Raw genomic sequence first — 14,304 nt, forward strand, 5'->3', positions numbered from 1 at the left:
GGGTCAAGCGGGACAGGTGGCTAGACTAGGGCTTCAAGCTCGGCAGGTCGCACCATCGGTTGACAGAAGCTTTTATGGCATGTCACATGGAACACATGGTTTGGAGAATCGTCTAGCACTCTAAATTAGCCTAGGTCGTTTATTTATTCTTGGTTGATGCACAGTGAACTGTCATTGAACGCTTGAACGACCGTGCGTCATGTCACATATTAGCCTTATCATGGTGGCCTGTCTCCCGGAGTTCATTCCCAACCCTGGCTCGTAATCTTAGACGGACTCGGCTTGACGAGTTTCTGAATGGAAGAACCATAAGAAACAAGGCATATTAATCATGTAGTTGAACTGGAGACAGGCCAACTGTGACTGCAAGTGCCCTGTTGGTTGGGCATTATGCATTATCGGTGATGAGTAGATGGCTGAGACTATGCTACCGGTCTTGTACATTGATGCAGGGCCCTCAGTAGAAGCCTCGGATGTAACAGTAAATTCAGGAACAATGGTTAAAGTATCCCTAATCTAAAGATGGTGGCATCAAGATGGGGTTCATGAACCTGAAGTGGCAAAAGCAAGAGTCGATGATGACATCCACTACACGATTTCCTAAAGCGGGCAAAGGTATGGCTGTCATTTCCCCGGCCGGTATTCGGATGATCGTCTGATGCAAGAGACGTGGGCCTCAGGTTCACTCGGCCGGACGAGGAGCTAAGTTTCAGACCAATGGATCCAGGGCCGCAGTAACGAGCTTCCTGTTCTGTCTTCCGCCACCTGGTGATTGGCTTATTGGGATTCGCTTTGACTATGTGGCATTAGAGATGGAGCTCTTGGTTACAACCTTACAAGGCATTATTTCTATCGCCTGGACTCCCCTTCTTTCGTCGATAGACTGCAGAGTGTCAACTATATTCTCCTCGTTGAGTATGAATGCAGGTAATGATATTGAAAAGCAAAACGCGCTTAACTTAACGATTTCACTCGATCTACTCGGTCAATCTCATAATTCCAGAGTTATTGTGTCTTTTCATTATTAGCTGCTGTAGGAGATATTGTTCAACTCTCTTAATATATCACATACCTCCGGTCATTCACAGCCATTCAATCTTCCACAAACTTGCTGTGCCGACCGTGTCCAGCCGAGATACCTCCTTAAACCAGAAACCGAGCTGCCAATGGGCACCTGGTGGCACAAAGCACACCCGTTATGCCCGAGGAGCACGTCGACCACACTGTCCAGCACTGGAATACGGGGTTGCAGATCGTTTGTATCAGTGCCTCTACGCTTTGTGTCGCCCTCCGAGTTTACACCCGGATGTTCGTGTTCAATGGCTTGGCCAAAGAAGACGGTGCGTTCCGTGAGATGATATAATGGACAGATAACTGACTGAGATAGCGGCCTGCTTGGTTGCCTGGGTAGGTTCTGCATTGGCAACGTCCCAACCTCGTGCTAAAGATTAGATCACAGTCCCTTGGGGTCGGCTATTCAGCCATCGCACTGGCTAGTACGTATGTCGCCACGCCACGATGTACACCGCTAACCCGCATTAGTGGGCTACCATGGAGGGGGCCTTCACATCGATAACGTGTCGGACCACGATGAACGCATTTTCCGTAAGGTATGCCGAATCGTGACCATAATATGAGACAAGTAACGGCTGATAATATCAGACCGTCTACGGAACGATGATTATCTACGGGCCGGCAGCCTACCTAACCAAACTATGTCTCCTCTGGATCATGACGCGGGTGTTCCACCCCTTCCGCAAGGCCGTAATCTTGATCTATATCTTTCTCGGTCTGATGCTGGCTTACTACGTTCCGGCGTTGATTGTCAAGATCTGCATCTGCAGCCCCATTTCGAAGTTCTGGGCCCCGGCTACCCCCGGCACCTGCCTGAATCAATCCAAGATCACGCTGGCGGACGCGGTGATCAGCGTAGTCAGCGATCTAATCATCCTAATCATTCCAATGACCTTAGTATCGACGCTACATCTACCTACCCGAAAGAAAGTCCGTGTCATAGCCCTCCTCGGCGCCGGCGGTCTCGCCTGCGCGTCCAGCATCGCCCGTCTAGTCTTGATCATCAGCAATGCCGATTCCCAGGACATCACAATGGCTTTCATGCGCATTAACATGCTGGGGTAAGCTTTCTTCCCGAGTGCCAGCTCTCAATCGAGTTCACTAACGCTAGTCGGGCTAGAAATGCCGAGATCTCCCTAGGCATAATCTGTGCCTGTCTTCCCGCCCTCTCAGCCCTCACTACCCATATCTACCACCAGCACTCGCGCGGTCACCACTCCTGCAAATGTTCCCACACGAGCTCAGACCACTCCCGGCGTCGGGGCTTTTGGCGAAGAGCCTCAGATCAAGACACTTTGGTTGCGCACGTTCAAGCTGAACCCCAGATGCGGGCCGTTATGTCCGGGCAAGGCGAGCATTTTGGTAGTACGGGGAATGCTATCGAGATTTTTCGGACGGTGGAAATTTCCACTGAAATCACTCGTGTCTGATTCCTGTGGGTATGATGAGGGTGTGGTGTTTTATATGAGGTTCCGCGGGAGGATATGAATAAATATCAGTGAAGGCTAGGAGTGGGCGAGGAATATCTTATTCATATACCCATGCAGAACACGGACCCCCGGACATTATGAAAACGGGATGCAGCGCTATGGACAATATGGTCCCGTTATTGGACTGCCAGGGTCAGTCACTCTAAAACCTCGATTCCCGTCCAAACTGTGGATGGAGTCCCCCATCGGGGGATCCCATGAGGCCACAGTGGCCCTGTTCAGGTCATTCCTTGAAAGGAGCTCGGTTATCCCCTGGTTCCCCGTCTGACCACCCCGCTGGCTTGGGGAAGGATCGATATACTTGCTTCACGTCTGCGTGTCTGTGCCGTCGGATATATGTAGCGGACGTTCCTTCGGTCAGGATGTGCGTGGGGCAAGGTGAGGACGCAGAATGATGGGACGGTTGGCTAAAAGGGATATTTGTCATACGGGACTACCTTTCAGGTGATCGGCTTCTTCTTTTCCTAGACTAGAGAGTAGTATACTAGCTATTAAATCTAAGACCTATGGTAGTAATAAGTTTACTTTTTTTTTAATTTATACTCATGTACTTTCCGTATACCGACAGTTCAAGTGTACTAGCTAAGAGTACCACTTTATTTCAAGGAACAAACAAGAGAAATTAACTTTGGTAACTATCATCAATGAACCCACTCTATGATTCAGGTCACTTCTAAGTACTACAGAAAGGCATCGGAACAGCTATAATGGAATGCACGCAAATGACGAGCAATGGCCAAACAGGGAAATAAAAGATTGCCGAAAGCAAGTTTTGTAACACCAGATATGGAATCCAGATCCTAGACTCGACGCATACAACGCAGGTTATCAAGAGCCTTCCAGGTTAATAGTAGAATTGCATATTCCGGCCACATCGTGTATATTCAAATGAAGTAGTTCTTTCACGTCAGAAAGTAGGCGGAAGAAATTGCTCGAATCCGACAGATATCCCTCCTGACGCTCTCTGATAACCAGCAGATTTGGCTTATACTCCGTCTTATGCGTAAGGTTCATCCCATATTTCCATATATACTCTTGTCCGTCATCCATTATCATTTTATGCAGGATCATTTCATGCAGAAAGTGTTTGCTCCCGTCGAGGCGCCGAAGGGGAAATCCAGGACACCCCCCGGCTCCCCAAGGCAGCTCGATCGCAACTTTAATTGAAACATCATCCGGCATTTTGCCAAGGGCTACCCAGTGATAGAGATCCCAGTAACTCTCATCCCATCGGACTAACCGGCCCGTAATGTGGGGTATGCCGGCGTAGCGATCTACGCCGCATTGCTGACGATTCTGGCATTCTGCTAGAATAGCCATGATGTCGCCCATCAGGAGATAGCCTGTCATTGATACAATTTGATAGAACCTAGGCAATATATTAGCTCAAGAGTTTGTGGTAAAGACCAGAGGAGCTGTTTACATTGTCTCGTCACCGGAATAGTCACCGTAGCATTCAACCAGCATTCGCTGACAGGGCGGCTGCGTGGCCAGCATGGTCGTCCATGATCCTGGTGTGTCGTAGATGGGTTCCTCCAAGCTGAAATCGCCCTTTTCTTGCAGCCCGTCTTTTGGCACCCTATATTCTTCTGTATCTTTGGATACTGACACGCCTATTCTGTTGAAAGCAGGGTTCAGTTTCCATGTTTCTTCCCCGGAGATTGACGGCGTGTCAGCATCCCTGATATTGGACAATGGATACCAGCAGGCCTCCTGGAGCCTGGGGGATGCTTGAATAACATCTCTCCAGCTACGGCAAACACGCTGGGCGCGAATGATTTCCACAGGGTCATTCAGCTGCAGTATTATATGTTCGGCAAGCTCATAGATGCTGAAGACTTTCTCGACAGATGATGGCATTTCCAGGACTTCCGCGGGAAGGATCATGAACGTGCTGGTAGGTATGCAGGAGGCTGCAGTTTCTTCGGGCGTAACTCCACACTTGAGTAATAGTGGAGGGAGGGTTCTATTCCGCTTTTGATTTAGCGTGAAGACTGTGCCTAAAGGCCGACTACCAATATCATGGCAGAGGGCATTTCGCTATGCTGCTGCGATGAAGCCACCACGAGAAAGTCATTACGCCCGCTGAACAGTCCGAAAATGTGGGAGTCTATTGGCTTCGCAGAGCGTGCGGATTAAACCCCAGCTCACATGAGAATGCAACTAACGGCTGGTCATGTCACTCCCACATGCCTTGCAACCATGTTGGCACCGGTCCTACGCCCTGAGGATTTCCTAACATGTAATTCAATCTAGCCTACGTCCTGCCGTGCCTTGAACATCACTTGCTTCATCCGTTCTATCTGACTGATCATCCTGTGCCCTACTGCGTCTTTCAATCCGTGGGGGACGAGGCGGACTACGCGCTATTACCGTTGTCGGTCGTAGGGATGGGAATCGGTCCTCCTGGAGAATCTTCCAATCTCGCAGTCAAGACCTCGACCCCGGTTTCGGTGACCAGCAAGGTGTGCTCTTCAGGGATGTTAGCGTAGGGCTTTCTACCGAATATGCATGTTGTCCTCACCAAATTGCGCAGTCCGTTTGCCATCGACCGTGACGTTAGTCCAGTCATCGGGCCAATAGATTTCCCGCGGTTTCCCCAGCGTCAGAATAGGCTCGATCGTGAAAGCCATCCCGGGTTTGCACACCCCGGGCACCTTACTGTTGGCATAATGAGGGATCCACGGCGGGGGGTGGAATTCGGTGTTGATACCATGGCCGCCCCAGGTGGCGTGGACGCTACAATTTCGGGACTTGGCATGTTTCTCAATAACCTTGCCAAAGTCTCGGAAGAGGGTGCCGGGCTTCACAAGCTGGATTGCCATATCCAAGCACTCTCGGGTGGTCTCGACCACTCGGACTGAATCAGGGTCTGCCTGGGCTCGATCGCCCACGTAATACGTTTCGTTCACATCAGCGTGGTAACCTCCGTGATACAATGAGATGTCGAGATTCAGGATATCGCCGTCGAGAAGGATTCGCTGGTCCGGAATCCCGTGACAGACTACCTCGTTCGGCGATGTACATAGCGATTTAGGGAAGTGATTATAGTTCAAGGGCGATGGGTAGGCCTGTCTATATTAGTATTGATGTATCGATATATCTGTCATCAGGATGCGAGTGGCACTTACATCCCGTTCCACGCAAGCCTTGTGACAGATCTCGTCCAGGTAATCCGTGGTAATGCCCGGCCGGATCTCTGCTGCCGTGATATCCAGTACCTCCCGAGCTAAGCGACACACTTTGCGCATAGCCTCCTGTCCCTTGGCATCGAGAATTTCAATCTTCGACCGATGCAAGCGCCGTTCTCCCTTGGGGATGCCGGTCTCAGACCAGTCAGGGCGTCTGATCGACTTCGGAAGGGTGCGCATTGGAGAGAGTGGATAGACCGGTCGAACCGAACCGGTAAATGAGTAGGTGGGAAACGGATTATAAAGTCCTGTCCTGCCTTGAGCCGTCTTGTGGACGGTCTTATGTTGGGCCTACCCCAGGAGCTCGGTCAGCGACCAGGCTCTAGTCACCAACGGATCAGGAAACCCACCCAGTTCTTTTTGAAGCAATCTTGGGAACAGAAATAGCTATCCTTCATACCCAACTTCAAACAGGTCGGACACTGTAAGGCACCGGCTTCATTGTCACAGTCGACTCCGAGACACTTTCTCTTGGAGGGCAGTTCCGATGCGATGTCGCCCATGGTGGCTGGGCTCGGTTCCTGCTCCAATTGTGAGTTAGACAAGGAAAAGAAATTCGGAATCAGCCAAAGTGGCACTTTGTGTGGGTTGAAAGAGACGCCATGGTCAGATCGGCAAACCGCACCGAATGTAACGGGAGAGCACGTGAGGGGGGAACCTCCAAAGCTTCTTGACTTTTAACTCGTTCAGCTCAGGGCCAGCCCCTATTAGTACTAGTGCAGAATGTTTAAGTGCATCCCATTGATAGGCTGATCCTCGGATCTGTCCCGAAACTCCACTCTGCCCGGTGGGGTTAGCGTGGGGTCCGGCCCGAAATTTACTGATTCCATCTTGCTGGAGCGCAAAGCCATGGGTGTAGAATATCATTACCACCCTGATCTGATATCCAACTGCTGAGAACTGTGGGTTTGTCCAATGTCTGTGCAATTCAACTGATGTTATTCTTATTTCCACAACAGTGAACCTGGAGTTTACTGTTTGTTACCTTTGTATAAAGCGAGGCACGCCTTCCTCTACCCCTACGCCTCACAGTACTCCCAGCAGGTGGACGTCTATCCCTCCAACGAACACCAGCGGAGGTGTACCTGGGCTAACTCAACCTGGAATTCCGAAAAATTACAACAAATGGGTCATGCAACAAGACGGGAAGCACTGTCAAGACATGGCAAGCGATCCAGGTATTTCCCTTCACTGCCTCTACCCACCGAACCCTACCTCGCAACACGAAGAAAGGCAAATACCAAAGGGGCTCTTGCCAGGGGAGACCAACTATGTTGGGCCCGGTCGAAAATGTGTACATGATGAGCTCTCAATTCACGACGATGTAGAGTCACCACCACGCTGACCACCGCTATCCAGAATACTAGTGAAGGCGAGCCCTAGAGACTGCCAACCCTAAATTAGGCACCGACAGTCGTGAAATTAGGCAACACCAGACTAAAGTTAAGCTATATTCTAACTAGGCTAGAGTTTTCTAGGTAACGTTGGCGAGATTAGGCAGTCCTCTCTACCTGGAATTCCAGAGTAAATACTTAGTACTTTGCAATATGTCTAGATTAACTTAATTAAATAAATTATTGATTTTTTATGTATAATATATCTTATATGTTCAAGGTATCATATATAGAGTACTTTTTTTACCATCATCATCAGGAATTGTTAGTTTCTGAACATAATTTGGGTTGAGAAAATGACGACAGGAAACCCCGGATATAAGGAATCCATGTAGCTGGGTTCATAAATTTCTTATATTCAAGTCGCTTTATAAAACTCTACTCGGATATAGATATTCTATACAGAAACCCTATTGTATAGTATTGTATTGGGGTTCTTCGGCGTAAAGGTAGATAAAGCACCTTGGGAATGAGATATATCTCTCTTGACTTCCCCCGTTCTTACGACTCCTCCTCCACTGGAAGAGACGACTGAAGGTATCTTGCGCGTCAATGCGTCAACATATTTAAGGCAGCCTTACAGGCAGTGTAGGTGTGGTTGAACCAATCAAAATTTGGAAAAGAAGATTCCGCCAAGAGCGGAAGGGTCCGAGTGTGCAGTCGTGACGCCGGCTTCCAGACATGACAGGTGGGAATGATTCCAGTTGCCGGAAGGGTAACTGGGACAGTTGGCAACGCATGCAGGAGGAAGCGTCATGATATCACTATCAGCTGTGATCACAAGCTGAGTTTCTGGCCTAGGGGAAATGTTACCCTGCTTACAGCAGACTTTGACATAGTTCGGCCGCTACGGAATACATCATGAGTTGCTTTGATACCTGACCGATAACTTATGATTAGTACTGGTTGCATGTTCTGACCAGAGTTTACTAGTTAGTGTTAATCGATCTCGTTTTTCCTTTTCCTGGCCAGCGATACGCGCGCAATCCCCTGGAAAATAACCGGTTGAAAGGGAGGTGCCGAGAACCGAAGCCTAACAGCGGTCCGTGCGGTGCTGGTCTGTACAACTTCTCGTCCAGAGCGGTGCTTAACCCTTAGTATATGCATGACATGCCACGCCTGGACAAGCGATTCTGAGTCCAAACTTGCCTCTCGATGTCAATGTTGACGTCAAAAATGATCTGTATCCGGACTTGTCTAGCCCAGGTGCATTGGTGCAAACCATATTTGCAGCAAAAATCCCGATGATTTGACTGCTCCCGGAAAATGGAGTCGGTGACATTAGAAAAGCAGAATAATCGAAAGAAGATATGACGTAGTGCTGGGTGTTGCAGAGGTTGGAACTGGACTATCAGCTCCACTCCAGCAGATCGGAGTAAATGTAACAGCAGTTATGTCACCATAACTCTTCCACGGAAAGCGACGCAAGTAACATACCAGCCATGGCTCACCTGACTGAAGCACTAGGAGCCAGGGAGGGATATAAACACAGCTTCCTGATTCCATAATTTCTATTCTGTTCTTAATCTTCCCTCACCACAGATTTGCTCTTCCCTTTGTGTTTCTTTTGTTTTTACATTAAGGATCTTTTACGTGAATTGAACTTAACAAACACATATCATCATGTCAGCGACAACTGGCCCTCACTATTTGAGATCAAGTGATCTACAGGATTTCTATCTATCTCCGTCATCGGATGGGGACTCCCTCATTTTAATTTCTCAAAAACCTGACACCCCGGTAAGGAAGTCGTTCCCGTCTCTGCTTGTAGTAATAACAATTATACTAACCAAATATGGATCCTGCCAGTTCGACGTTGCAGCCCTATCTGAGGAAGATTTTGTACTCGTATTCAAACAAAATGCACTGATTCTTAAAGATGATGAGCTGGTCTTTGCGGACGAACGCCCTACTGAATGGAAACAAGAGGCAAACCATAATCGCCCCGGAATTACGTAGGCGATATCCAGATGATCTTACCAGTTTTCCTAGACGGAAGTTGGAACTGACTTAGGCGTGTACTAGCATTCGTGAAGATACGACCAAAAAGGTCTGGGTGGTCAGTGAAGACTTCAAGGTATGTTTATTTTATTGTCTTATTCCCTCCTATTCTTTTTACGCTACGTAAACATACCGCTGACCTGCCCTGCTCGCGGCATATAGATTGTACTGAAGGATGCCGATGATGTGGGGAATGGTCTGAAAGGTTTCGAGTTTGTCTCGGCGTCGGAAAAGTGACCTGAGACTGTAAAGTCAATTACGAACCATATATTCGGTATATAGCTGGCCAGTCCAGTTGATCTATTCAGGGTCGCGGTACTAAATCGGGCTCTACTTCCTATAGGGTCACATCCATAACACTTTCCTCGGGTATACGATATGTACGATATGTCATATCCCTGATAATATTCAACGTGCTGGTATTATTAAACCATAACATTCACGCCCTGTGATCGACTAGACTGCTCCTCATATATCTGGCTCTACATAATGTTCAATACACAAACGAGCACCAATGCCTCCCAAGGCATGACCGGTGAGCCGGCTCTGGAGGGTGTCCATTCCATTGGTTCTCCACCCTCGATCTCCAGGGTAGATCCCCCTTGTAGCTTCCATAATATATCATACGGTGTCGTAAGAAGAAACAGAGATGTGCTAAAAGATGACAGTAATACGACACTCAGCTCTACCCTGCATAACTTCAAAGGCTGTATATACAGGTTGTCAAAGCCTCTCCTTGGTGTAAGCTATATATAAATCAGCATTAACACGTCATCTCTTTACGTTATTATTACCTCGATATGTATGTATCAAGAAATTTGATATCTTAGCTTAACTTAGTCTTCTACACAGTAGCTCTTGAAATGCCAACCATATTAGATCCATATAAATTATATAGGTCAGCGCTTTCCATGCTCATCCTCCAATCACACTTACACGAAAATCGTTCCTTTGGTGCCCATTGTTCAGCACAGACGAAGAGAAAGCTATGGTATAGAATTTACCGAGGACTCCAGATCCGATGACCTTCTCTTCGGTTTACGAGGACTACCACAGTACCAGATACTGCACAATTGACTGACTACTATCAATAATTGTTCTTTGTGCTTTAGAGAATCCACAGCCGACCTTTTTTCTTTTCTTTTCTTTGTTTTCCGAGTGAACCTTTGAATTAATTGGATGGACCTACGATATCTCTTCGTAAGGGACTTTGTATAGGAAGCTTGGCATAATTATAAGATTTTCCTATATGAAGGTCTCTTTCTACTTGGGATGGGGGATTTAATCTAGACATTTATTTTAATTTCCGGTACCTGGTAAACTCCTTATATTGAAGTGGCTTATATTTAAGGTTTATTATAGTCCAAAAACAAAGCAAAAATCGGCTAAAGGTAAGAGAAATGCAGATTTGGGTATTGAACTTTTGACACGATGTATTGGAGTTCACAAATTACACTCAGTCGATGACAAAGGTCGCAACAGGCCACTCCTTCTTGGTAACTTCACGATACGCAGCACCCTCTAACAGATCCGTCATCGCCTCCCCTATATAGTCATCATTGTCCGGCTGTGAAGGCATAAGCCGCAACAAACCAACTCTACGATAACGTTGTGGTCCCGCACTGTTGGCTTTGTCTCTCTTCTGTCGCTGTAAAACGAGAACATAAAGCACGGGCCGAGGCCCTATACTCGTCTTTGCAATCTGGACCAGTGTGAATTCCGTGCTGCTGCTCGGAACGATGACGGAGCCGCTGGTTGATGTCGATGCGAGGTAGTCTGGCCTCGTCAGGGCGATCTCCGTTAACTTCCTCGTACGTGCCAAAGGACTGAGTCGTGTTAAGGCTCTCTGTATCAAAGCTGCAGGGCTCCCCGGGGACTTCAAATAGGTACCGAGTCTCAAATGGAGGTTCCGATATGGTGCATCCAAGGTTAGTACCACGCCTTCCGCGGAGCTGAATTCGTCGTGAAGCTTGTCGCGCGTCTCAACATGAACGACCTTTGCAAGGTAGTCGAAGGTACCACTCTCCTGTGGCCAGGTTATCCCAGCAATATCGTCAGCTCCTACCCAGCTCCAAGACGCCCCGCGATCCTTGGAAACGCCAGCTGGTATTTTCCTAGCAGGTAGTGTAGGATGTTTGTCTTGGTAGCTCAAAAATCGAAGCAGGGCGCGCCGAAGCATTTTACCAGGCGGCCCCGAACCACCGCTACTACAGTGAATGTTCCATAGTAAACCAAATAAGAGATCGTTCCTCCATAATCCCGCGCAATACTGTTCGTCCAGCTGAGTTTGGAAGGACTCCGCTATTGCCGCGATCGCCGGCAAAGGATCATCCTTAGAAGTGAGATCTCGTCTGGTATATTCTTGTAGTATCTCGTACCAAACCTTGTACGTAGCTAGGGCGGACCCTTTAGCGTCTTCGGAACTACCTGAGCCAGCGAGAAGCTCTTTTACCTTGGAGAACAGGGTTGGAGAATAGTTGAGCTCCTCTGCTGGTTCAGTAGCTGGCCCTGCGCGGCATTGCCAGATCATCTCTTGTTTCGTATAATACAAGAGACGTTTCGACAGCAGCTCTTCCTGGAGCGTCCAACCGCTGGTGGCCCAACGCGAATCCCTCGGCCGGTCTTTGTTGAGAGGGGTTCTACCCTTTCGAAAGAAGACGGGGTACGTGCGACAACCATCCTTGATGCTATCGGGATGATCATGTCGGCGCCAAGGGAAAGCGCAGTTAAAATGCGGTTCCCGTTTGTCTATAAACCCGTCGTTCACTGTTTCCACGCTCGTAGCGGCAATGGTGACAACCGCATTGCTATAAACGCGGCTCGTTCTCGACGCGTCAATCGCCAGGTCATTGGTGTCATCTTGAAAGACGCAGAGGAAGTCGACCCATAAGTAACGGACTCCTAGTGCCCGTGTCACGAGTACAGCATCCTGTACTATAGGTGGGAAGTCGGACAGTGGCAGTCCGCTGCGGAGATCGTTATATGAGGAGGCATTGAGAGTGATGGATGAGTCTGCGCCTCGGAAATAGCTCAGAGCCACCCATTTCCCGGTTTCACCATCCCCACTGACATGTAAATGAGGCGGTGTGCTCGGATCTCCGACCTCGATGACACGTGTGGGAAGGGAGGTGGGTTTGTTGTTGTGTACATCGCAGTCTGCGTGCTCCTGCGAGCACTTGTCTAGCCAGCCCGCAGCCAGAGAGAGACACTCCTCGGAGCGCAGATCTGAGGGCAATTCATTCCGGGCGAGACGTTCCAGCAGATGTGTGTCCCCTTCCGGGATCTCTGCGCCTTTTTGACATTAGCTAGTAGTCTCGCATCTATCGAGCCTCCGGGTACTTACCCTTTGCAAGACATATATCTAACTGAGCAATCCACGTCCCGTCCGGACGGTTGGGCTTAGGGTTGTCAGACATCGCTACCACCGTCAACTGGGGGTACGAATCATAGATCCCTTGGTAGATGACAAAGCGAAGCGGCCCTCGATATTGCTGACACAGGCATTTATCCGCCCCATAGCCAAAAGGTGAATGGTCGCAAGATCGTATTCTGCAATGGGCCCAGATCATGTCACACAGCTCACAGCCAGATTTACTGGCATCTTGGAGAGCCGTGATACTCGTGTGTTGAGGCTGGAAGTGCGGTGTGGAGGAAAGATATGGGTCCGGACTCTCTAAGACCTTGACCGAGAAGGCTTCCGAATTGTGGAAAGACTGCAAGAGGTCTCGGATATCGATGGTTTGACAGACATCGCATAAGTTCATCGTTCAGGGAACCCGCGATGGACTTGGAGAGGAGTAGAGAGGAGATCCTGACTTAGACCTATGACAGCTGGACTAGTAGTCAAAGGAGATATATTTTGCGCTCTAGTTGACACTTAGTTCTGTTTTGACTCGCCGTGTTGTAAGATTCAACTAGGAACTTATACACGCTCTTTACAATGAAGGAGGTTGCGATTGAGAAGGGGTGAAGAGAAGAAAATTTGTAGTTGACTCGCAATAGGCAGAACATTGGTTATATATGAAGGGCCATGGCGCTTTGTTTGCAGGAGTTTGTATGCGGCTTAGTAGGGCCCACAATTCAGCTGGGAACATGCGCCACTTGCGCCACGTACTCCACTTGGCTGAACTTTCCATCGCAGATCAATATCATTTGGACCACTTCGCTTAGATTCATAGTCAAACTTTCTTCTCCCCTGTGAGTCGACGCGGCAATCAAAGTGCTCAGCCACCAACATTCCCAACAAGGGGACCAGCTTGGGTCGGGTGCACTTCCACTGTCTATGGTATTGCACGTTCTATAGTGAGTCTTTCCTCATGTATTTTTGTGTAAGGATCGGTCTTAATAACTACTCTAGTGTTAATCGTGGAACATATACAAGGACAGCAGAGGGAAATTCCAGCAATGGTCAAAATACTCAGGGGCTTCTACTCACCCCGTAACATAATATAGCATCACCCAACTCACATGCACCCAACCTTTCAACCAGTGGTATTAGTGGGTAGATGGCTCATCCACTATTCGACCGCATTTAACCTGCTGCCTAAAGACGGCTGAGTGGGCGGGAAGATTAAATGCGGTCGAATAGTGGATGAGCCATGATCTAGGGATGATCTCAAACCCCTATTATAAAGCCACTTCATGTGTCTTAAGGGACGACAGGATTCGTCGTGACTTTCTCTCTTTACACTCTGGCCAGGATATCTTCTCGGAAACCCCATCCCAAGGCAAATGTTGCTGCTGGTCCGAGTAGGATAAGGCACAGAGGAAGAGCCATAGCTATATATAACCAAGGTAGATGTTGTTTCTTCTCTTGACTCACATCTTTCAACTCCACGATAAGCCAGATCATTGCGCTGCCAATACCTATTGTCTGGGCGTTTAAACCTCCCCCCAAAGACAGAGATTGTAACAATCTAGCCTGGCCAGGAACCTCCAGATGTCTGTATATAGAGATGCCGCCCGAAATTAAAACGGTCAAAACACAAGATGCCCTGACCCATGGCAGATCAGCTGTTGGACGTTTTATTCTGTCGTAGACAGTCGTATCCTGTATATAACTGGCCAGGAAGCGATGCAGGAAGCTAAAAATAACCGGTGTAAGGAGGTACTGAAAGGAAGACCATTGTGAGGTCCCAACCCATAATGACGGTA

General features: G+C 48.5%; 4 protein-coding genes across 4 annotated transcripts; 1 reads left to right on the top strand and 3 right to left on the bottom strand.

The window, feature by feature from the left end:
• Nucleotides 1–1,198: 1,198 nt before the first annotated feature.
• On the top strand, nt 1,199–2,504 carry BDV38DRAFT_269618 (uncharacterized protein; the record flags this gene model as incomplete). Its single annotated transcript, XM_032056998.1, has 4 exons — nt 1,199–1,340; nt 1,543–1,610; nt 1,663–2,067; nt 2,400–2,504. 4 exons carry the CDS (start codon nt 1,199–1,201, stop codon nt 2,502–2,504), a joined length of 720 nt encoding a protein of 239 aa, XP_031915911.1.
• A 500-nt stretch (nt 2,505–3,004) lies between these two features.
• BDV38DRAFT_269619 (F-box protein) lies at nt 3,005–4,424 on the bottom strand (the record flags this gene model as incomplete). Its single annotated transcript, XM_032056999.1, has 3 exons — nt 3,005–3,028; nt 3,471–3,933; nt 3,988–4,424. The coding sequence occupies 3 exons, from the start codon at nt 4,422–4,424 to the stop codon at nt 3,005–3,007; spliced, it is 924 nt and encodes a 307-aa protein (XP_031915912.1).
• Nucleotides 4,425–4,687: 263 nt separating this feature from the next.
• Nucleotides 4,688–6,331, bottom strand: fpaI (putative methionine aminopeptidase, type I). Its single transcript, XM_032063300.1, has 4 exons — nt 6,106–6,331; nt 5,696–6,046; nt 5,089–5,635; nt 4,688–5,036 (listed from the first exon to the last, which is right to left on the bottom strand). Exons 1-4 carry the CDS (start codon nt 6,256–6,258, stop codon nt 4,924–4,926), a joined length of 1,164 nt encoding a protein of 387 aa, XP_031915913.1. The 5' UTR covers nt 6,259–6,331; the 3' UTR covers nt 4,688–4,923.
• Nucleotides 6,332–10,606: 4,275 nt separating this feature from the next.
• BDV38DRAFT_269621 (HET domain-containing protein) lies at nt 10,607–12,566 on the bottom strand (the record flags this gene model as incomplete). The annotated part of the gene is made up of 2 exons (XM_032057000.1): nt 10,607–12,441; nt 12,494–12,566. The coding sequence occupies 2 exons, from the start codon at nt 12,564–12,566 to the stop codon at nt 10,607–10,609; spliced, it is 1,908 nt and encodes a 635-aa protein (XP_031915914.1).
• Between the last annotated feature and the right edge of the window lie 1,738 nt (nt 12,567–14,304).

Source organism: Aspergillus pseudotamarii (assembly GCF_009193445.1).
Source record: "Aspergillus pseudotamarii strain CBS 117625 unplaced genomic scaffold BDV38scaffold_14, whole genome shotgun sequence".
NCBI classification, from domain to species: Eukaryota; Fungi; Ascomycota; class Eurotiomycetes; order Eurotiales; family Aspergillaceae; genus Aspergillus; species Aspergillus pseudotamarii.